This window comes from Phaenicophaeus curvirostris, chromosome 1, assembly GCF_032191515.1.
Source record: "Phaenicophaeus curvirostris isolate KB17595 chromosome 1, BPBGC_Pcur_1.0, whole genome shotgun sequence".
Taxonomy (NCBI): Eukaryota; Metazoa; Chordata; class Aves; order Cuculiformes; family Cuculidae; genus Phaenicophaeus; species Phaenicophaeus curvirostris.
Genome location: NC_091392.1, coordinates 34,858,067 through 34,882,761, shown reverse-complemented (window position 1 = coordinate 34,882,761; position 24,695 = coordinate 34,858,067). Strand labels below are relative to the sequence as shown.

At 42.2% G+C, this 24,695-nt stretch overlaps 1 protein-coding gene across 1 annotated transcript; it reads left to right on the top strand.

Annotated features, from left to right (window-relative positions):
* Window positions 1–11,500: 11,500 nt before the first annotated feature.
* Window positions 11,501–17,299, top strand: YEATS4 (YEATS domain containing 4). The gene is made up of 7 exons (XM_069852497.1): window positions 11,501–11,622; window positions 11,726–11,845; window positions 12,587–12,653; window positions 12,752–12,846; window positions 14,325–14,417; window positions 14,495–14,582; window positions 16,623–17,299. Exons 1-7 carry the CDS (start codon window positions 11,572–11,574, stop codon window positions 16,790–16,792), a joined length of 684 nt encoding a protein of 227 aa, XP_069708598.1. The 5' UTR covers window positions 11,501–11,571; the 3' UTR covers window positions 16,793–17,299.
* The last annotated feature ends 7,396 nt before the right edge of the window (window positions 17,300–24,695 follow it).

Genomic DNA, 24,695 nt, shown 5'->3' with positions numbered 1-24,695 from the left:
CTTGGAAGTTGTAGCATAGTTACATCAGGATTCTGTGCTGTAATTGGTGGTTGAGTCACCTTCCCTGGAGGTGTTTGGGGCACGGGTGGACGAGGTGCTGAGGGATATGGTTTAGTGTTTGGTAGGAACGGTTGGACTCGGTGATCCGGTGGGTCTCTTCCAACCTGGTTATTCTGTGATTCTGTAATTATTTCTGAATCTAGAAATAGTTCTGTTCATGTGAGCTCTTGTCCTTCTCGTCTGGTCTTCAAAGACTTTGCCGAGTTTAAAATGGAGAAGTGCAGACTTTTCTTAAACCAAACTTTTTTGTTAGTAATTTCCCTGTAAAATGCAGTGACCCACATGTAACATGTCAACTGAAGAAAAAAACCCAGAAGCCGACTGTGTAAAGCAGTTTCCATTCAAACGTGTACTGATGTTTGGAGTTATGAGCTTGCTCTGTAGAAGGCGTGATAAACCTTTTTTTTTTTTTTAATAAGGCTTTTTGAGCTGACCGAGTTTGACAAAGTGCGTGTGTGTTAAATACAGAAGTGGTTAAACGGTTGTATGGCATGTTGAACTGTTGCCAGTTCGTCTAATGCAGACAGTTGGTGCGGTACCAGTGACATCATCCATCTTGTGATGATTTAAAACCACTTCTGGCACTGTGGTTTCATGGCCAAATTTTTTACCCTACTGCTAAATCTGAACCTTCTGTATGTAAAACAAGTGTCTGTTACATACAAAAGGTCATTAGCATTGCCATACTGTGCCATGCTAATGGTAAACTTCTCTAAATCCATAATATTTATTGAAGTTAATTTACTGTAGCACAAAATGAACTATATCTGTTGTACCGTCCTATTGGTACCATTTTCCAGTATTGTCAGCTCCAGCTTTTGTCTATGACAAGCCTATGGCATTTTGCAGCAGTAAGATTATGTGAAAATGCTGCTATTTTTAATTTGGGAAAAATATTTTTTCTAGTCTTTATAGCTTCAAAAAGAAATTGGAATACAATCTGATTGGTTTGGGAAATCACAACTCTCATGATTTTATTGAAGCATGACTTTTGAGTGAAGGTGGGTGATTGTACGTGTCTGTAAAGGAAACAAAATGCTTGTTAGAAAATGAACCTGAATTTCCTTGGCTAGAGATCTAAACCTATAATAACAAATAATATTTACCTACTGTAAAGAGCTTAAAGTTTTAATTGTTCAGAATAGTAAGCCACAGGAAGGGAAGGCCAGTTCGGTTGCTGATCATTCACTGTGCTGTCTCTGAATTTCACAGTTAAGCTGTTTTGTTCATAGACGAACATGGGTTGTAGCTCGGCTTTGTTGACCGAGTGAAGGTTTGATCAGAGATGGAGGGAATGTTGGACTGTGGCTGGTGGGGTTCAAGGGGCTCCAGGCTTTCTTCTGGATGGGGAGTGCAGGGGAAAATCGTTGCTAAGTCTTTATTTTAGAACAATTGGTTGTAGTTCTCCTCTAGGTTAAGGTATTCAGCAGTCCCTGTTGCTGAGTGGTAGAAAACTTTTAAAGCATCCTGTCCTCCAAAATACAGGATGTACTCTCTTAAGATAAACACAGTGAGGATTTGGTGGTATGGTGATGATCTCATTATGGAAGCGTTCAAGCATAGGTTAACTAACCAGGATGGCAGATAATCGAGGTCTGATTTGAAATGATATCAGAAGAATGAGGAAGGTAAGTACTCTATATATGGGTTGTTTTATCTTTCATGTAAGCTCTCTGGGGAAAATACCATCCCCTCAATTAGTCAAGGAAATAATTTGACTACACTTTTTAGGAAAACTGTTTCTTGTTCAATCCTGCTTAGAGGAACCTTGCCTCCAGCCTTTTTCAGTGTCCTCTGAATAGCAGCTGCAGATGGAAAGACCCAGAACCTGAGGTGATCTGAAGGCAGAGATCCTACTGCAGTGCAGGGTTCAGCAGAATTATTGTCCTTGCTTGTTTTCCCCCTCCAGTGCCGAGTGGTGTGGAAACACGTGCAAGCCTCCTGTCTGCCACCTCTTCGTGCAGGTTGTCTGGCCTTGGATTAGAGAGCTAAGCCTTCCTCAGAGAGCTGATAAGCAGATCTTTGCACACGGGGAAAGGAAGCATCAAGGCAGCGGTGAGACCCACCAGGAGCTGGCAGCTCTAACAGGAACCGCTGACAAGGTGTTGGGCATTGCCAAAGCCACCACCACCTACAGAAAAGCAGCCCGAGGAGGGCTGGCAACCAGGAATGCGTACTCACCCTCCCAGCCCAACTGGTGAGTTCATTTGCCATTTAAGGAGCCCTGCTGAGGTATCCACACAGTGGAAAGCTCTGTGCTCACCAGAATGGTTGTGGCAACTCAGACAGCTCCCATGAAGACATGTAGCTGTTCAGGTTTCAGGCTGCATGGAGTACCAGAGCTTTTCCCTGGCAAGGGATGGCAGTAGTGAGAATAGCTGTGAGGTGTGGCCAGGTTGATGATCTGCTCAGCCTGGTGGCAGAGCTGAGAAGAAGGAAAGGTTAAGGAGGACCAGTAAGACTGAGAAGGAGAGAGACTGGTGGAGCCAGGCTTTGCCCTCCCTAAGGCAGAAACAGGAACAGCCAGCAGGAAAAAACAACAAAAGCCCAACAGACAAGAACAAAAACCCAAAACCCAACAACACAGAAGCACTCCCAGAAGGATAAACCTGTTAGTGAGCACAGTTGTACTGGCTGAGTAACCTCACTATGTGCCCCTTGATATTGACTGGTGGGTTTTGGGGAGGAGAAGGGGGTGGAAGACTCTTGTGAGGTGTAGCAGGGGAGCCTAAATAGTCTGTTTTTAATGCTAACTGCAATTGAAAGGACATTGCTGGGCTGCAGGAGCTGTTTCTGTGAGGTAGTTCTGGAGTTCTTGTACAGACGTTCTGCTGTGGGTTTTGCAGCCCAGGCAGAAGTCCTCAGGATATCTTTATGCAAAGAGAGTCTTCTCTTCTGCTGCTGCACCCATTGTGACCCAGTCTTGCTGAAGGCACTGCTGAACTTTCTCCTCTTTTAAAGCTGGGATCTTGCTTAATTTCCTGCCAATAGAGGAGCATTAGTGTTTGCTGAGTCTTTAGTTTTTGAAATCTGTTTCTATGGAAATGAACGATTCCTAGGCACCTGCTGGGAAGCAGACCTTGAATAAGTAGTAGACCTTGACCTGTGTTACATTTGGGGAGGGGAGAGATGCTTTGTGTATTACTGCTGTTCTCTACCTTTTTTTTCTCCCCTCGTTTGTCCTTCAAACCTTTTCATAATACTGTAGCTGGTCCAGCAGAGATGTTTAGGTTGCAGAAGGGAAGAGCAGCAGAATGCAAATCAAGTTCCAAGTCAGCAGAGCAAAATTTGTATGAAGCTGTGAAAGGTAAAGTTTGTCCAGCAGGCTGAGTCAAGGAAGACAGGAGATATATATGTAGCTTATGATCACAAAGATACCTTTACTATGAACATTATTACAGGAAAATCAGATGCAGGCACCTGAGCATCTTTATTCCCACCTTATCCTTAAATGCTGCACTGTAACAAATTGTGACGTGCCAGGAAAGGAAACAGTGACTTAATCATTTTGCGGCCAGAACTGTTTTGCACTGGGAATTGGCAGAGTCCTCTTGAAGGCCTATAGGCCTTCACACCCTTGGAAATAAGATAGTTAACTTGGCAAACACGTTTCACAGTTAACTTCTGCATTTCTCCACAGCTGGTAGCATAGCATATTTGTTAAAGGAATGTAGCCTGCACACTCGGCACCCTCAAGGGTGGGTTTGGCACATCCCGAAATAGTTGATGCATGACACGTCTACCTGACTAAATGCATCTTGGCTAGCAACACAGGTTACTCCAAACATAGTGAAGAATCTAATTTCAAAGATTTGATGCTCCACAAGAGCAAGTAAGATTGCTGCCACTCAGGAGAGTTTGCCGTGTAAGAGATGGACAGTTAACTGGGGGCACAGGAGGAAAGCGTATAGGTTGCACTGAATTTTTACCCATTTTACCTCTTGAAAGATACTAAAGCAAGAGTTTGCTTCTGAAAAATGTGAGTAAATGGCTGGAGATAGGGAGATAAGCCTGTTCCCGCATCCAAAAAAAGTAACTAGTTGAGAGCTGTACAAGGGAGCATTTAGAGAGGCAACAGAAAGAGGCCAAAGTGAGGTGGGAATGTATTTCCTTTCTTAGACTGGAGATGAAAGGAGGGATTTGTTCAAGGCACAGAAGCAGTCTAACGCAGCAGCAGTGAGGGGAAGGCAAGCAGAGATGAGTGATGCTGTCCATGGGCTGTGGGAAGGGAGAGGGGGAAGGGCTGGTGCTAAGCAGACCGGTGAAACTTTCATTGATTAAATTTGAGTTGGAAGTGAGTCATAATAAACTCTTCCTTTACTTTTGGTCACTTAGCATCATGTATACTATTACAGAAAACAGTGATATGATGCTCAGTTCATGCTTTTAATGCGGGTGCACAAAGTATATGATGTTCAAAAGTGATAAATATTCTGCCTTTGTTAGTTTGCTCTTTTACTGCTCCTGGAAATACAGTGTGAAAAGCAATTGCACTTTTGTTGGTAGAAATATGGATCTGTTTGCTGCAAGTAGAAGGTTGCCATCCCTTTTAATTATCAGAACCCATTTATCCATCTCTTCTGAACAATTTGTAGAAAGCTATATTAGCAGTCTCCTTCCCATCAGACTGCAGCAGCTGTAATTCTGATAAACCTCATGCCCTTTGTATAAATAGGAAATGGAAATAAATTAATTTCTTCTCAAACTAGGTTTCCCAGTTTTACAGAAATGACCCACCAAACAATCGCCTATTGCTGAACATGTTTTCCAAAACATTTGAATCTACCTAGTAGTGGTACTTATTGACCAATTTCCTCTTTGTCCTGTATATTTATGGTGAAGTTAGGGCGATAGGTCTGTCCCACACAGAAGGGTTTGGTCAAAATGGTGCAGACGTGCACAAGTGACATTAAAAGATCTTCTCCAGCCATCTAGTAGCATGAAAAACCCTCTCCACTCTTCTGCTTAATTCATAATCTCTGCAATTGGTTTTGACCCTAATTTGTTTAATTACGGTGACATCCACACATTGGTTGTTTATCCCATGTATCCACCTCCGTATGAGTTTTGAGCTTTGTCTAGAACTAGACTTGATAATCCTCAGCTGCCCTAAAGTGAAGAAGTTGCTTCTTCCCCTTTTCCACAAAATAAACAAGGTGGTGTTGGTTTTTTTGGTCCCTGCCTTGACAGCCCATGAAAAAGGCCTTGTTTATTGCCTTATTTCCTGCATATTATTTTGAATGCCTTTTGAGTGTGCTACCGTTAAATTCCTGTGCATGTTTTCCTGCATAATGTACTTGGAGTAAAAAAATACTTCAATGCTCAGAAGCCTTTCTGTGGCACGGAAAGAAAGAGGAGATCCTGTCCGCTCAGGCAGTAAAAATGTTTGCTGTAGTTGAAGGCATCTCCAAAACCTGGCAAATGAGCTGGTTCCTGTGTAGAACAGGCAGCATTTGCCTCTGAAGGAGCAGAGAGATCAACAAGAATTGGTGTATTTCAGAATGGTTAAACTGATGCTTAAAACTGGTTTCTAAAGCTCACTGGTATCCCCTTTCCCTGTTTAGTCATCTATTTTTTAACAGTGGGCCAGCTACCCTCACTACCTCTTACAATCTGCAGACTGTTCTTGACATAAATATGTGGCTCTGCCTGGATGTGTAACAGCTCTGCCTTGGTGGGAGGGGATGAAAACAGACCATTCATCCCAAACAGAATCCTTATTCATGGGTTAAGCTGTAAGGCTCTTGGGCTCCCACCTCAAAAAGTTAATTAGAGTCTATACATAATTATAACTGCAGTTCTCTGGTTTATCCTGGACCCTTTACAAGATGTAAGTCCGCAGCCCCCGTTTTCTCAAAGACCTGTGGTGTAAGAGTAGGGGAAATGGTGAATGGTGTAGAATAGCCAAGAGAAGAAACAATTGGAAATAATATTGAAATTGTGTGATGGCTTCCTTTTTTAATACATAAGCGCGTTGAAGGAAAAGAGTTGGAGAAGGCCCGTGTTTAATTAGCAGCTATAAAAACAGGTGAGTGATTAGCCTTTTTCTCTGCCAGAAAAGCCGTGTTTTGAGCTTCTCTGTCAGTATAAACTCATCATAACAATTAAAGCTATCTGCTGGCTGCCTTCCATCTCTGCTGGAGTCCAGGAAAATTTTCTTGGCATTTGTTTCACAGTGGTGATAGAGTGGTACTGAAAAATAACTGTTTTTTCTCTGTTGTGTAGGATGCCTACTGTGCCCTCTGAATTTTAAGTTATCACCTGACTGTTCCATTAAGGTTTTTATAATATTAAAAAAAGTTAATTTTATGCCTTTTACTCAAAATTAATGTAGAAATAATACCCTTAACCTCTACATTATCACCTCCTTTGGCATTTTTTAAATCATAATTAGAGCAATAACTAGCTCTGATTTTTCACTATGAGGGCTGTGGGTGCTGTTACTGAAGAAGGGAAGGTTTCTAAAAATTCAAGGCTTTATTTAGAAAACTGGCAAGTTGCCAAAGCCAAGAAACCACCAAGTTAAATTAATAGTCTATTAAAGCCATCAGGGCTAGCCAGAGGGACAGTGGTGTAGTGTTCATGGCTGGAGCCAGGTTTTTGCCATCTCCAGCTGCGCCTCATCCTTGGAGCAGGCAGCCACTTCCCTGACTTCATCCTTCCCAGGACTGGAAGAAGTTTGAAGAAAGTCTTATAAGACACATTGCAAGGTCAGCTGCTGTAAAAATGTATGTAATGCTCTTATAAAGAATAGAAATGTTCTCACCTCTTCTTAACTTGAGAATGGCAAATTTTAAAGCTACAATCTGGGATTAAATCTTGAATTGACCTAACTTGGGTAAGGATGCCGAGGCACGCAGGATTTTGCTGGGAGTCTGGAGTTGGAAGTTGTGAATTTATTTATTGAATAGGCCAGTATCTCTGTGCTGTCTGAGGGCACCTTTGAAATGTAAAGGCGGCTGGCAGATGAAGGGCTCAGCTATGTGAGGAGCAGCCAGCTGCCTGTATGTGGCTCGTTGCCTTCACAACAGCTGCATATGATAAAGCTTTGCCTAAACTGCATGCTTGGGTGGAGGATGGGCTCAGCAGTTACGTTGTGGTGGCAGATCAAGTGCAGCAGCTCCCCCCAAGGAGGCTGACAGAAGCAGGTTCAGCACCTCTGTTCTCCAGAGCACTCCCAGCCCTTCGCTATAGGCAGGAACCTGGGTGACATGGTCTAGTGCAAACAATCCCAGCCATTACCAGTCCTTCCCATGTCATCTTGTTGCACACATCTTTTTATTCCACTTTTGTTCCTACAAAGGTTTTTCCCCAGTTGCTGGCTGTATGCCACAACCTACTTGTGACTCTCTCAGAGGCTGCTTTACAGACTGCCCTGTTTCAGGTGACTTCATTTCAGTAGGCACAGAGTGTCCAGTGCCAGTTTCTCCAGTTCTGCCACTTTTTTTTTTTTTGTTTGTTTTTGTTTTAAATGTGCTTTCATGCTGGTAACAGTCAAGCCTGTAAACATTTGGTGAATCCATTAATCTCTTGGTGATCAAATCTTAGTATGAACTTATTTCTTCTTCTTTCTCCCGTATCAGTCTTCTCTATGATGAGTTGTGTCCAGTATAGCAGATTAAAGGGAAGAGGGGCTGTGAGTGGCACGGGTATCTTTTAGCCTTCCAGAGTTCATTGCAAAGCCACAGAAGAAAGTGAAGTAGCAACACAAGACTGGAAAATAGCGCCTGGGATATAAAGTTCAGTCCACTCTTGGGGCATGTCTTATAACTCCTTCTGAGACTCATCTTAAGACCAGATAGTGTCTCCCTAGAGGTTTTGCTCCTGCTGTTCCTATGGGAAGGCTGTCCCACTGTTCCCTTGCCTCAGTAGTTATGAACCTTCTCAGTTGCTGCCTGAATTTCTTGGTGAGATTATATTCATTTCATCTTGTGCTGATGATGTTCTCTATATAGTTACTTCCCTTCCCATTGTACTTAACCCCTTAAGGCATTTACAACAACTAGTTAATACTTGCTCTTCCTTTATTTTGATAAATTTTAGACTGTTTTCTTCTTTAGGACTGGTTGTTACACCCACTTGCCCCATTCTTGCATATTTGCCTGTCAGTTCATTTTTCCTGTAACAGGAGAGGATATATATTCCTCTAACAGAAACATACATACTATTCCAGATGGGGTCTTAGCAGGGTTTGTATGGTGACGTTAGCATTCAGTCCATTTACTGAAATTACCTTCCATACTGCAGCCTCCTCTAATCTTGTCAGACATTTACAGTAGGTATTTTTTTTTTCCTCAGCAAAGCTTCTAGGTGCTTTGATGCTTTTAAATTGTTTTGTTCCTACTATACTATTTTCTAGGTAATTCAGTTGTCCCTATTTGAAATTGTTGTCTTCTATTCCTTCTGAGTCTTCTACAAATACTAAGCTATTTTTATGTTGTCTTTAGCTGACATTTAATTCTTCAATCTCTTGTTCTGATTCTGTTGCTACCCACTGGAACTGAAGTTGCCACAATTTTGCAGTGAAAGATGTCTGGCTAAGTGTTCTGCTACTCTGTATTTCTTCTAGTTCATCTTATCATAGAATCATAGAATAACCAGGTTGGAAGAGACCCACCGGATCATCGAGTCCAACCATTCCTATCAAACACTAAACCATGCCCCTTAGCACCTCATCCACCTGGCCTTAAACACCTCCCTAAAATACCAGAGGAATATCCTTGTTACAGAGTTTGTGCCTTTTATTGTTCCTGGTATGTAGTTACTTTGAAATAACACATAGGCACTCTAATAAATTTTGCTGGGGTTTCCAGCACATCTTTGTCATTCACAATGCTTGTTTAAAGTCTCATGCTTATTTACAATCTAGGCAAATTGTTGCACTGTCCATCACAAGAGGAGTTGGTCTTTCCTGCTTCCTCTCTTCAGTCACCAAGTGAGATGTGAGATCACCAGAAGACCAGCAGATTTTGTGTCAGGCTAACATCAAATGAGAGGCAGGTGAAGGGGTTGTCTAGCTCAACAGAACTAAGAAATAATAAAGCTGCAGCAAACAATGTTGAAGGATTTATATGGGTACACCCCAGGTAGTTTGCCAAAGCCATTGCACAGTCCTTCACTTGTGAAATCAATCATAATTAGCCTTCCCTGTGAATTGCATGCAGAATTGGCACAGCATTTCCTACTGCTTTCCTTCAGCAAAATGATAAAACAGGAGATGGCATAATAACACTTGTCGCTCTAGGTGCTCTGCCATCTAAGCAATGATTGCACTTCCATCCACACACTCGAAATGAAGGGTGCTCTGTGCTGAGCAGTGGCACAGGCTCGTGTTTCAGTTACTGTCCTGCCTGTTCATTAATGTCACCCAGGAGTGCATCATCTCATCCAAGGAACATGCCAAGCTAAAGCAAAGCTACTTGTTTTTTGCATGTTGTTGATTTTGTTTCCTTTTGATTTGAGCAAGTGTGAGCAGGGTGACTGGATGGTGTCTCCCTTAAAAGGCTTAACAAGAATGTGCTTCATGGACACCTCACAAAAATTCCTGTGACGCATCAGTGTTTCAGCAGACTTCATAGGAATTTGCAGTATCACTTCAAACAGAAGCCAAACTTCTGCCAGCTCTCTGTCAGCTACTGGCGACTCTGGGGCAAAGCCCATGTGGCTTCGAGGCAGGGTGACAAGCGGGAGGCTGTGCTGACCTAAAGACTCCTCCATTTCAGGAGTTGGTGTTGCAGCATTGCTCTGTGCCTCGGCTGGACCCTCTGGTCAGCTCAGCTCTGTCCATTCCCCCGACAGCAGGTAACTCAGGAGGGAGTCGGAGCCAGACCCTGCTTGCAGGCTGCTCTCCAGAGCACTGTCCTGTGGCCCCTAAAGCATCTGCCAGAGCTCCTGGCAGGCAAGATGGTGAATGCCATGCCCAACACCCTCCAGGGAAGCAGAAATTCCCTACCCTGTTCCTTGTGTGAACTACGTCTCTTGTGGACAGTGCTGCTCAGCTCTGAAGTATTACAGCTCTTCTTGTTAAAACAAAGCAAGTTGGCAAGACTGGTGTGCAGGCCAATCTTTTGCAAGGAGTCAAGTTCTCACTGTGTTCAAAGATAAAATAAATTTCCTGAGGTTAGTGTAATTTCTAGTTAAATAGCTGCTCTGGGAAACCTCATTACTCTGGAGACATTGAGACAGACAAAAAGGGAAATGATGTAGTTTCTGCTGTAAATAAATATTTTCCTCCCACGGGCGCATGGCGGCCCTGCTCCCATAGGCAGCCCAGAGGGTGCTTTTGGCAGCTGCTGCAGATGTATCCTAACAGATCTGCTCACCTTGCTCCTGCCGGCAGGTGCGCTCCCTCGCTGCACAAATACCTGTTCACTGAGAAATAAGTTTTGGTGAGGGGCCACATGCAGGGCTCTGGCTTTCCCTTCTTGTGCCTTATTTTGTCCTATTGACATACTGCTGCATCTGGCAGCAGGAAGGAGGAGGGATGGGGACAGTGATTCTCACTTAAAATGTGAATGTCCCATGGCCAACACATGGATTGTCACCCAGACCTGGGGTCAGAACCCACGCATGCTTCTCACCCAAGGAAATTAGTCTAACAAGTCTGTTCCTACTGCCCAGTCCTTGTTTCTAGGTCCCATAGCAGTGCCTCTGCCTGGATGCCTGTCTTGCTCTGCAATCCCGTTTCTGCTTGCTCCACAGTGCAGATACTGCAGGCAGACAACTGGCAGAGGAAAGAATCACAGCAAGTAAGAACAGTGCAGTTAAGAACTGTAGAGGTAAGATGTGATGGGCTGCTGCTGGGAAAAGCTTCCTGATGACCATAGCTCTATCAGACTGTTAAAGAACAGCAGAGAAAGTGAGGGTAAAGAGAAAAGCTGTAGAAACTACCCGCAGTCTATGGCAGCAGGGATGGACTAAGCTCATGGAATCCTAACTTCTAAAATCTGCCCTTCTTCTGTTTATACCTGTTCCCCCTTGTCCTATCACTACATGCCCTTGTAAACGGTCCCTCCCCAGGTATTTTAAGCTTGTGGTGACAGGACAAGGGGCAATGGCTAGAAGCTGGAGAAGAGCAGATTTAGAATGGACATTAGAAAGAATTTCTTCACCATGAGAGTGGTGAGGCCCTGGCCCAGGTTGCCCAGGGAAGCTGTGGCTGCCCCATCCCTGGGGGTGTTCAAGGCCAGGTTGGATGGGGCCTTGGGCAGCCTGGGCTGGTGGGAGGTGTCCCTGCCCCTCGCAGGGCGCTTGGAGTTGGACAGTCTTTAAGGTCCCTTCCAACTGGAGACAGTCTATGATTCCATATCAACCATCAGCGCTCCCATCCCGCCCCTCCCCGGTCACCGCGGCTCCCGTCTCTCCCCACGGCCCCTCCGCCCCGCCCCCGCCCGCCGGAAGTCGGAAGCCGGAAACCGGAAGCGGCGGGGATGTTGGGGGCGGCGGGGCGGGGCCCGGCGGTGGCGGCGGTCGCGGGGCGCGGGCGGCGGGCGGAGGCCCCCGCGGGGCAATATGTTCAAGAGAATGGCTGAGTTCGGGCCTGACTCCGGGGGCAGGGTGAAGGTGCGGCCCCGGGAGGGCGGGGAGGCGCGGCGGGCGGCCCGCGGGCGGCGGGCGCCTTCCGAACGCGCCCCTTCGGGGTTTCTCCCTGCTTTTGTGTTGCAAGGGCGTCACCATCGTGAAGCCGATCGTGTACGGGAACGTGGCGCGGTACTTCGGGAAGAAGAGGGAGGAGGACGGCCACACGCACCAGTGGACGGTGTACGTGAAGCCCTACAGGAACGAGGTGCGGACGGGCGGGGGGACAGACGGATGGACAGACGGGCAGGTCGGGGGAGCGCCCAGCGGCCCTCTCTGGCAATGAATGGGGGGGCCTGGTTGGAAGCAGAGAGAACTCACAGGGCAGACGTAGGCGGACGGACAGACGGGTGAGCGTGGGGGGAGAGCCCAGCAGCCCCCTGTGACAATGAATGGGGGGGGCTGGTTGGAAGCAGAGAGAACTCAGGGCAGACACGTGGACGGACAGACAGACAGACGGGTGGGCGTGGGGGGAGAGCCCAGCAGCCCGCTGTGACAGTAAACGGAGGGCCTGAGTGGAAGCAGAGGGAACACACGGGGCAGACAGATGGACAGACAGGTAAGTGGGCAGGGGGCAGCACCCAGCAGACCCCTCTGACAGCAAATGGGGTCCTGGGTGGAAGCAGAGGGAACGCACGGAATGGATGGACAAACAGACAGACAGATGGGCAGGTGGGGTGGGGAGTGCCCAGCAGGCTCCTCCGACAGCAAGCAGAGGGGCTTGGGTGGAAGTAAAGGGAATGCACCGGTTGGTTTATGGCTTTCCAAAACTGAAAAACAGTGGGAAGGGACTTTTCCTTTTCTGCTTTTAGAGCGATCTTCCTGAGGCAGGGGAGAAAGCACCCACAGGCCTGTGTGTGAGAAGAGGCAATGGGCCTGTGGGATGGGTGAAAGAACAGCACTTGGCATGCTGTGTAAATTATCAGAAATAACAGCATCTCTTTTGTAGGATATGTCTGCCTATGTGAAAAAAATTCAGTTCAAGCTGCATGAAAGCTACGGTAATCCTTTAAGAGGTGGGTTTTGCATTTGGGCATCTGTTGCTAGGGGAGTTTTGATTAGTTTCACTGAGGCTTGATCACCCTTACTAACGCTTCTGTATTTCCCACTGCAGTTGTTACCAAACCACCATATGAAATCACCGAAACAGGCTGGGGTGAATTTGAAATCATCATTAAGATATTTTTCATTGATCCCAATGAAAGACCTGTGAGTACATTGAACTGCTAACAGCACTTAATTAATCACTGTGGCCTGACGTTCTCCTATAGAATATTGCTGGTCAAAATAAGTCCCATCAGCTGTGGAAGTTATAAAGCCTGTTCTTGTAGGAAATTTATTTTATAGTTGGCCACGTTTTCCCACTTCTGTGCTTTACTGCTGGCTGGGGTATACGTGGCAGCTTTTCCTGTGCTTAGCTGCTCTCACATTTATTAATACGTCACAGCGTGTTGCACCTCACCTGAGCTGAGCACATACTGAGCATTTCTCTTCCATGTAGCTTCCTAGTTCTAGGATATTCGAATATTGTAAATTTTTTTTTGTCTATCAGATTTGATCAAAATCGGTCAAAAAGCAGCAAAGGTGCTATGCTAGCGCTGGTCTCTTTCCTAAGGAAACCAAGTTAAGAGACTTCACTAGTTGAATAAAGAATTGGAATTAATTTCTTTCTTCCCATCCTGTGTGTTAGACGTACCTTGCAGGTCTGTTTATCCAGGTTGAGATAGGAAGCTCGATCACTGTGTTTGAAGGGAAGGGGTTGTTTATTTCTGGAAGGACTAACTTCCTTCTGTCACTTGAACTGCAGCAATCCTTTTGCTTTAGCCATTCTTTTTCCAAATGAGATGAAAACTGAATTGTATGTGTTTCTTAAATGTACGAATGTTTGTGACTAGACAAGAAAGGGCTTCCTGTGCTGTTGTGCTCGGTACCATCCTGACTTCTTGTATTAATTCTGTTGACAGCTTGACCAGGCTGTCCTAACATTGGTTGGGTGTTTTTCCTTTGTGGCTGTTCTTAGTTGGCTGTTTTGGTGCCTGTCATATTCTTACTTTCCAGGAGGTACCAGCCAGAGTAAGGTATCGCCTTCTTCTGTAACCATTCATGGGCCTGTTGGTGCCAGGGAAGGACTGTGGGCTGTGTGCCCTCTTCCCACGTTGTGGTCTAAGTAGTCGGTGGTTCCTTGGGGCTGAGCAGAGAGCTTCTGTTCCTCTCCAGCACCTGCCATTTGCAGTGCCCTAGTGGAAGTGTAACTCCATAGAGAGAAATGTCAGGGAAAAAAAGCAATTCACAGGCTCCACTGGTGTTTTTCCTTCACAAGAAGGGACGATGAGGTCACAGAAAGCACTTTCTAACTGATAAATTGGGAAACTGAGTTTGAACCAAATTATCTACAGAGAAATGTTTAAGAGAAGGTATTCTTAGTAGCTTTTATACACCAATCCTAGACTACTTGCCCAGACATTTTTAGAAGTATCAAGCAGGCTTTGGATAGTTGGCGTGTTTACAATCAATATTAAATTGAAGTAATTCTGCTGAAGTTACGTGACATTTATTTTCGCGTTCTGAAAAGATTTTAAAAATCCCGAACAACTGTTTAGTAAGAAGAAATATTACTTGTTGATACCTAGAAGATGATTTGTATTTCCCTATGATTGTTGAGCTAATGAAATTCTGTCTTTGTATAGGTAACCTTGTATCACTTGCTGAAGCTTTTTCAGTCTGATACCAATGCCATCCTGGGAAAGAAAACTGTAGTTTCTGAATTCTATGATGAAATGGTATGAAAATTTTTAACGTAAACCCTGCTTTATTTTGATAAGTATTAGTGATACTGTGTATTTTTCTCCTTCGTTAGATATTTCAAGATCCTACTGCAATGATGCAGCAGCTGTTAACAACATCTCGTCAGCTAACACTAGGTGCTTATAAGCATGAAACAGAGTGTAAGTTGAAAATGAAAATACTTTAATTTTAGAAATAAACAGTAGTTGTTTTTTTTCTGGGTTGTAATAGTACATAGGATTTGGATGTTGCTAAAAAGTGGTATTTTTGCATTAAATTAGCTTCAGCTTTTGCATAGATACTAATACCTATTTGAAAACTTCAAAGACTTCCAGATCTGTATGCCTGCTGAAAAGAAAGGAATTACAAATCTCTTGTAATACTCAGTGCTGGCATGATCCATACCTATTTAACATCTTTGAAATGAGTTAAAGCGCGGAATAAATCCAGGGCACTGTATTTGAGATAAAGTTTTTTTTCCTCTCCTCAGGATGTTAACTGCAAGCAAAGATGACACTTTAGCACTGTAATGCAAAACAGTTCATACTCTTTTAGTCAAATCAGTAATGCTTTTGTGGTAAAGGGTAGTGCCTGAAAGCTCTTCCTGTCCCTTTCCCTTCTGCATAATTCTTCAGCTGTAGGTCATGCATGCTTCTTCACTATAGTTTAATGTTCTTTGTGTCCTTCCTATCTAAATTGTTTTTAAATATAAACCAGAATATTAAGAGAATTAAATGAAATGCAAATACATTGGTTCATAAAATACAATGCATGTAGTGATGATTCTGTTCTGGTCTTCTGAATTTCATCTCTTCTATTCTCAGAAAGAAAATGTAGTATTTACTGAGCTAAATCCTGCCTTATTAGTTATGAACTCTAATGCCGTTGTAGTCAGGCTCAGTTGGCCTTTGGCTTATCTGCATGTTCACCTGACAACAGATGTCAGGGATTTTTAGACACTGAATACCTTAGAGTGATGAGTGGTTATGAGTTTGAAGTTCTACAAAGCCAGAATTCCAGTTTGCCTTATGTTTGTTTTGATGTGTGGACATGTGAGCTGCTTGTATTTTCTACCTCAGTTTAGCCAGTCTTGAGGTGGATTTTTGTTATGTTGCACATTGTTGTGGTTTGTGTGTAGAAAATGTTGTAATAGTTTGAATCATAAAAGTCTTGTTCAAATTTAAACTATTCTCACTTAAAATTCTTGGATGTTTCTCATGAGCATAGCTAGAAATTTTTAGTGTTGTTCTTCTATTAATATATAATATTTCCTTAAATTGTGCTACTGAAACAAATAAAAATTCAGACTTTTTGCCACGGCCCACAATTCTGTAAGGTATGGGCTATCATGGGTTATCCATGGCCTCCATAGATTTGTTGACTTTGCCAGCTTCATCCAAAAACTTCTGTGTGAACAAGTTAGAAAAAAGCAAGCTATTAGAATATCTCCATAAACCAGATTGAGACTTCCTAATGTCAGAGACTCATAAAAGCAAAGGCAGCATGGCTAAATATTTTAGATACATAGAATTAAACTCCAGAGAGACGGAGACTAGCAAGTGGTTACGGTATGCAGAAAAGGAACCACAGAATTGTTGAGGTGGAAAGGCATCTCTGGAGGTCATCTTGTCCCACCCCTGCTCAAGCAAGGCCCACCTAGAGCTGCTTGCTGAGGACCATGTTGGGCAAGATGGCTTTTGAATGTTACTAAGGATGGAGACTCCACAATCTCCCTGGGTAACTGATGCCGGGGCTTGGTCACCCTCACAGTGAAAAAAGTTCCTGGTGTTCTGAGGGAACCTCGTGCATTTCTGTTTGTGTCCATGGCCTCATATGCTGTCACTGGGCATCATGTTAATTATTTGTAATAGTCTGTAATCTCCCATTTATTTGCTGTCGCCACGTCACTGTTTTTTCCTGTTTCATCTTTAAAAAACTCTTGAAAATGGTATAGTGAATTATATAACTCCATCCACAAAACTGATGGGCTGTTTGAGGCTACAGGACAGGCTTGTTTTTTTTTTTTTAATTCCAGGTTTATTTGAATACTGTTTTCACTAGTCATTGAATCTATAAGACTAAATCTACTAGATTTTTGAGGACATACACAGCATCCAAGTGACTGTTGTAAATAGAAAAAAAAGTAAATTAGAACTTTTCGTGATACTTATAGTATTTATTTTTCTTTATCACTACCACAGTTGCAGATCTTGAAGTGAAAACCAGGGAAAAGCTGGAAGCTGCCAAAAAGAAAACTAGTTTTGAAATTGCTGAGCTTAAAGAAAGATTAAAAGCAAGTCGTGAAACCATCAACTGTTTAAAAAATGAAATCAGAAAACTTGAAGAAGATGATCAGTCTAAAGATATGTGATGAGTGCTGACTTGGAAAAAAAGCCTGTACTGAAAATGAAAGGACTTCAGTCACGGAATCATATGAGTTCTCTTCAATTCTGCAACTGAGACTTTGAATTCCACCTGCAAATGATTGAAGTGTGTGGCAATCGACTTCATAAATGGAAGAAAAATGAAAGAATGTATCCTTGTTTTGTAGCTAAAATCTGTGGGTACTTAGTGATTTATTTGGAGTAGAAGGGGTCTTGGAGGCGAGACCACTGTTTTTTTAAACTGCATCAGAGTGGTATATGAAAATGTATTAAGTCTTGTACGAGGTCAATGTGATTTTCCAAAATGCCGTTGTTTACTTTTTTTACTTGTTTTTCTACTGATTGTTTAGAGATGCATCTGTAAAGCTGAAAATAAAATATACTTTTTTTTTTATTTTAGTATTTTCTTTCTGTCAGTTGTGGTCTTCAAGAACAACTGTAAAAAGCATGCCCTGATTTAAGGCAAAGGTTGAAATACAATAGTATGCAAGTTATTTAAGTCTGGTTGCAGTGATTTCTGCTTGTCTGTCTGTTACCAGCACAGTGGGGAGACTTTCTGAAAACAGGATTTTAAATAACTCAGGTAAGAGTTTCTAGCCCCACATCTGCTTTAACACATATAAATGCATATTCCAGTCCTGTTAGGTAGAAGTCTGTTTACTATTTGTACTGTACTGCAGTCAGTTCATCACACATTTCTCTGCTGCTCTTCCCTCCTTACACTCTTTCCCTGCTCCACCATGAGACCCCCTCCCCTAGGAGACTGTCCTCCGTGAACTCCTTCAGTGTGGATCCTGGCTTTTACCAAGGCTTGGTAAAGATTTAGAAGTGAAACACCTTCAACACTCAGTATGAAGACTTTAGTTTTTAATTAAGAAAAATATTTGTAAAATCATGGTCTATTTACATTATGGCATGATATATACACTGACAGGTTGAAGAACAGCTTGTACCACCATGTCCACACACAGATGCTTCCTAGGACTGCAGCCTGTCCCAGTTTTCTGGCTACCTAACTGGTTCTACTGACTCAATAGTCAGCTTCTTTTTAAGCAGTAGTGGAAGAAGAATGTGCCAGGCAATATCAGTACAGTAGAATGTGCCGCTTTCAGAGCTATGCATTGAAAATAAAACTTGTGTGGGCCGCAGCACATTACACATTTTAAGGTTGAAAGAACACTTTTCAATGAAAATTTGAACAAGCTTTCATAGAATTTGCTTTTATGATATTGCTGAGGCTGACTTTAGACCGTGGTTTCATCCTCAGTTATGACTGTGAAACACAGATGTATTTTAATTTGCTTTGCAAAGGAGGGAAAACATATCCCTCATTGTGCTACAGGTACAGTTTGATATCACTGACTTGCACAGTGGTCTGTCCAATTGCCTGCATCAAAACTTTAGGCTCCACTTGAAGTAACCCTTTGTCAGGTAAAGATAAATCATGGTCTATCTCAGTTAATATGCTTGCTGTTATCAATTTTACTAATAAGAGTGTTTACTTCAGGCATCAAACATGCAAAACTGGTAGTTACTGTCATTGCCTCTTCCACTATAAAGTCTTGGGGGGGTTAAATATTTTAGCTAAGACACATTAATGGTCGTCACATAAGTTCAAACACTGACTGCTTACTCATTACCCAGTATTATTTATCGCTTCTCCTTTTTTAACCTAGCTTCATCTCATATAACCTCTTTCCTTTGCCTTTGGATTTGACACACTATAGTTTACAGGTAGACTGTGAAGTTGCTCAGGAAGTTTCACATCAAGAGTGCCAGTTTTTGACAGGAGATGTGTAAATACACTTAATTCAAAGATTTACTTGAGAATTTGTTAGTAGAGTGGAACATTAAATCATGCTGCTCCTTGTCTTTCTAGACAGAAGCTGGTAATACCGCTAACCTGAAAGCAGTTTTACTGCTTATGCATGTAATTAATATCAAATACATCAGTATTTGTTTCCTTCCTAATGGGAATACGGATTTAAGGGCATTTCAGGAGGGTTTCAGACATGAGGTTGTTTTCCAGACACTAGGTGGCAGTTATGTCTGAAATATTCTCCAGTCTCCAGCATTTTAATTACTGAAATTTCCGCGAATCTGTGATGTCTTTGTTGATTTCATTTACTTTGAGACTTTGTCATCTGATTAGACAACTTACGTTTGTTTCTGGAAATGACCACATTATCTCTTGCATGTTATGGAACTGTTCAACAGCCTGGTGAGCAAATCGAATGTGCTGTGCCAGGAAGCAAAAAAAAAAAAATGTGAATGATTGTTTGCAATTTTTGTTGATTTGGAAGCAGCTTTCACAGTGCAAATTTCTAGTTTTTTATAAAATTTATTTTCTTTTTAGGCTGAGGTTGTGTGACAATATCAATTAATAAAATATAACTTAGATATTCTGCTGGACTCCATACTTTGCCTGCACTTAATTACATGCAATTAATTGCAGGTACAAAATAGCAGGGTTTTCCATGAGTAAAAGTAACTATGAATGAACCTTTGTTTTCCAAGCATGTAAAAACTTTTAATTTTCCTGAATACAGTAGGGAAGAGCGACTTAACTTAAGTAAGGGCAAGAAGAGAGAATTAGGATGGTAAAAAAAACAGCAACAATGAGAAATTCTTGTTATATATGCATCACGATTAATTAGTTCAGATTTATTTTAACATTCATTTGTGATACACGTGTACTATTTCAGTTTTAAAATGTTTTAAGCTAGAATATGCAATCATGTACGTTTCTAGTGAAAGGGTCCTGCCTATGCAAATAGCTAGCAGCATCCAAGACTAACATCTAAATTTCAGTTTTCATAGGAAAAACTTCTTGGATGCCCAGTCATTAGTCCACAAAAAGAATTCATTAGCATTGGAATACACAGTATTCCCTCCTTGATAATTTTTAAGGTGTTCGTGAGTTAAATGAGCAGCTTGTGCTCATTCCCACTGTTGTGGAGAAGTCTGTGCTTTAGGACAGAAACAAATTTCATCTGATCTACTGGCTTCTGCTTTACAAATACTTTCACCTGATATGATCAACACCTTTTTTTCTGCAATGTCTGGCAAATCGCACATTCTTTCACCCTTTACAATTCAGCTTTATTTCAAATAGCATATTTAATTTAAGCTCTGATCTAGAATGTTATTGGAATGCATGGCAGTACATGCTTCTAATTTTTTCAATGAAACATTTATCTTTACTCATAAGACTAGGAAACAAAGACATATGGCTTAATAAGGTCTTCACCTACTGAAATGGTTAGACAAAAGTGCATCTCTTATTAATGACTCCAAACAAAAGATTTTTCCTGGGATGTGAGCAGTCCCATGAATGCCAAACTGTTTTGCTACTTCTGCTCCATCACTCCTCATGTGTGTTCAAAGATCAGAGCTATTATTTCAAGTTCTTCATGCTGGACAGTTTATGAGTGATGTTTTATGTGGTTACACATAAACCCACTATGTATAATATTTTCAGGACATAATCCTCCATCAGCAGATGTGGAAGTGCTCAGACAACCATCAAATCTCTAAAACATGACAAAGAGCACAACATCAAGGAGTGTGATCATGCTGCTGTGGTTTAAGGGCTGATGTACTGTAACAAATGCATATTTTTCCTGATTGATATGAAAGATACAGAAGAAATCTGCTTTTAAAGACCATGGTGGTAAATTAATCTCAGGAAGAAATATTACCCTTGAAATGACCTTTCCTGTGTCTGAAAGAATATAGTTTCAGATGTTCTGATCTAACTACAGATGTGTTTGTTTGTGAACACATTCTCAGAATGAAATGTGATTATTCCCCAACATTGATGTTCTCACCAGTGCCTGTTCTCTGTGCAATGAACCTTTCAAGAGATGCAAATGCAGTAAAGGCTTTTGGGAGTACTGAGCATTTCAGAGGCCTTGGACTGGATCCACAGCAGAGGTCAAGCTTCACTTCCTTCATCAGGAAGGCTGGGAAAGTGATGATTTGGTTCATGTTTGAGATAGGAAAAAAAAGATACCCAAGCATCAGCTTCTCCCCACATGTTCTACAGCAACTTTAAGTCAAGGCAATTACAGGCCTTATGAGGAACGGCTGAGAGAGCTGGGGTTGTTTAGCCTGGAGAAGAGGAGGCTGAGGGGAGACCTCATTGCTCTCTACAACTACCTGAAAGGAGGTTGTAGAGAGGAGGGTGCTGGCCTCTTCTCCCAAGTGACAGGGGACAGGACAAGAGGGAATGGCCTCAAGCTCCGCCAGGGGAGGTTTAGGCTGGACATTAGGAAAAAAAATTTCACAGAAAGGGTCATTGGGCACTGGAACAGGCTGCCCAGGGAGGTGGTTGAGTCACCTTCCCTGGAGGTGTTTAAGGCACGGGTGGACGAGGTGCTAAGGGGCATGGTTTAGTGTTTGATAGGAACGGTTGTACTCGATGATCTGATGGGTCTTTTCCAGCCTGGTGATTCTATGATTCTATGAAATGCCAAGTTCTCATGGACAAGATTTATCACATATTCAGCCTATTTACACTACTGTGGTATCATAGAGTATGTGGAAACCATTTTATGCTTGCTTTCTTAGGTTAGAAAAAGCTTGTTGTAGAACCCATATACCATTTCTGATATAAGATACTTCTTTTTTGATGAAAGCAGTCATAAACTTACTATTTTAAAAATATGATACTGATTTGTGATGAAGTTATAGATTAGTAGCTTCCATGACAAACAGAAAGGAATCTTTACACAGAGGACTGTCTCAAAGAAAATAATAATGACACATCATATAGGTAGAAACAGAATTTAACAAGACCAAACAATAATATCAGAACATAGAGGTAATGACTTATAAACCGTAGATCAATCAAGAAGGACACTTATATGCTTAATAAGGAGCAGACACCATGAAAGAATTGCAAAGGGTAAATCTAGATATTATATTTCAATAGGATGAAACTTCATCTATTACAATCCATCAAAGACTCAGGAAGCTTAATCACTTCATAACTGTCTGTGATCATAATTCTCCCGCTGGTCCCTTTGGCCTTTTCTTCCAGCGTGTTTCACAGTCTCTCTTTTCTCAGGGTGCAAAGGCTCACATTCTTCTTTAAAGCCTAGGAGGCTGTGCTTCTCCCCTGTAAATGTCTCTTTAGTCCCTGACCTCTTTCTCAGAATGGTTTCCCCTCCAAAAAGGAGACAGGTATCATATTCTTTGCCAGGTCATACATTTTTGTGTTGAACAGGAAGGACTGGGCTTTCCTATAATTTTTGACTTCTCTGAGTGCTTCTGTACCATGTTATCAGGTTTCGTCCCCTCTTTTATTTTCTGCTGCCTACCATAGCATGAATTATTGTTGTGTGTGGTCCAGAGAAGACCAACGAGTCCAGAGAAGAGCAACAAAGCTGATGAGGGGGCTGGAGAACAGGTCTTACGAGGAACGGCTGAGAGAGCTGGGGGTGTTTAGCCTGGAGAAGAGGAGGCTGAGGGGAGACCTCATTGCTCTCTACAACTGACTGAAAGGAGGTTGAAGAGAGGAGGGTGCTGGCCCCTTCTCCCAAGTGACGGGGGACAGGACGAGAGGGAATGGCCTCAAGCTCCACCAGGGGAGATTTAGGCTGGACATTAGGAAAAAATTCTTCACAGAAAGGGTCATTGGGCACTGGCAGAGGCTGCCCAGGGAGGTGGTTGAGTCCCCTTCCCTGGAGGTGTTTAAGGCACGGGTGGGTGAGGTGCTGAGGAGAATGGTTTAGTGTTTGATAGGAATGGTTGGACTCGATGATCCGGTGGGTCTCTTCCAACCTGGTTATTCTATGATTCTATGGTCTGTTCCAACACCCTTTTCTGCTATTTGAACAATCAAGGAGTTAATTAATTGAGAATGGCATATAATTAACCAAATCTGTTTGTGGATGTTGTGGTTTGAGCAGAATAGTGTGAGCATTTTGACATGTTTTAAATGAAGAATTTGGTTTATTATTTCAAAATAACAGTGCAAAGACATAAAAAAGTTACTTTCTGCAATGATATTGCCTCATTATGTTCTCAATAAATTTTCATTTTGAAGATAAAAAAATCTGAAAAAACCAGAAGAAAATGCTCTAAGATGAGCCAAACGAAACCTTTTCTTCCTTAAGCATGGTGGCTTCACTCCTCCATGTGCTAGTCAGGTTATCTACCAAGAGGAGCTACTGTCACAACTCTGTTTGAGTTTCATGTTACTGGTCAGCCGGAAGGTTTTTTAAGTGAATCATGTTTACTTCCCACAGTAGATATCTTTAAGAAGACAAAAAGCCCTAGTCTGTTACTTTTTCTTAGCTGAGAAACAGCAACTTTCTGTTGAAGAAAGATAATTTTTTGAAGTACAAGCTCATCTTTTTTTCTGATTGAGAGCATTGCACTCAGTTATTTATACCAGAATTACTTAAGAAAATGCAGCTGTGCCCTTCTTCTTATGCATGTGATCTAAATCAAATCCTTTGTGTCTGTTTTATCTTCCCAATTTTGATTTTTTTTCATAAAAGACGTAGAAGTAATAGAAGCTCTAAGCTTTCTGAATATATCCCAGTAGGAAGTGAGTTAAAAGAAGTGAAAAATAAGCTCATTATGAAAGCTTTAAGAAGAAATACAATTTTATATTTAGAAACCACCTTTTTGTTTTAGAGCATCTGATTTTTCCTGTTGAGCTCTTTCATCCCACTGAAAGATTTTAATTGTATGGCAAACTCTTCTAGAGTCCCCGGATGGATAGTAAACAGGCTATTGAAACTGCTTTTTACTTCCAGAACTCCCGTTCTTCTGAAAATTTGAATATAAAACTGTAATGAAATTAATTTTCTCCTAATTTCAGAGATTTGTGTGATCCTCTTATTGTTGGTCATTTACATGACCTGCCATCTACTGTTGCTTCTAAAGTGACTTACTTGGCCTCAAGACATCTCACTGTGCGCTGGGGCTGAGAAATTACATGAGCTTTACTTTGAAATCCTGCTTTCAGCAGGGTAATTTAGTGTTTGTTAGGATGGAATTTAAAGATAAGTTATCTTTGCTTATCATCCTTTTAGAAGTACTCTGCCAAAACGGAACAAATCAAAGTTACTCCAGTGTTTATATTCTAAATGACACATCTATTTATGCAGTCTCACATTTCCCTAATGGTTAAGTAAGCTTTGGGGGAAATGAAACTATTTTATTCAGAACAGAATGTTTCCCTCTTAATATGGGGACTCTGCCTGTCTTCTCTGTCGATCAGGTGGAGCACACCCTAACAGCAGACCAAATCTGTTCTCCTGTTGAAGCTGATTAGGCATCCTGGTGTGGTGTAGGTACTGATTTTTTAACTGCATCTTTTGTAGCAGCCAGAAGTAACAGGATCACTCCTCTACAAGGACCGTATGGGTGCTGCTGCGAGACTTGTCACTCAGGCTTCATTTGCAAGAAGATCTGATTGAATGAAGTAATCTACTGCATTTCTAGCAGGAGTTCTAAGAAGGAGTTTTTGCTACATCTCTGTGACAGCCTCCTTATAGACTTCAGAAACTGCTTAAATCATACGTGTCCACACATCAATATTCTTAGTTTTCCTAAATCTGAAGTCCAGCTCTGGTCCTCTATAAATATTACGTGTCTGATCCAGAGTGTGATCCTAAACCACCACCTATAGTCATGAGGATGTAAAATCCAGCCCAGCATACAGGATCTGAGGAAGGGCAGTCTGTGATCATACCGTCCTCAGGTGAGGGCAGCTCAGACCAGTCGATAGCGCTGTTCAATTTTTTTACAGGCAGAGACTTACACAGCTGGCACATAGCACCCTCCAGAACAGGAATAGGATGAGAGTGAAATTATTTGTGCACTGATTTCTAGTCTGCTGAAATAAGCTTATGCATCAATGTTGCAGACTTT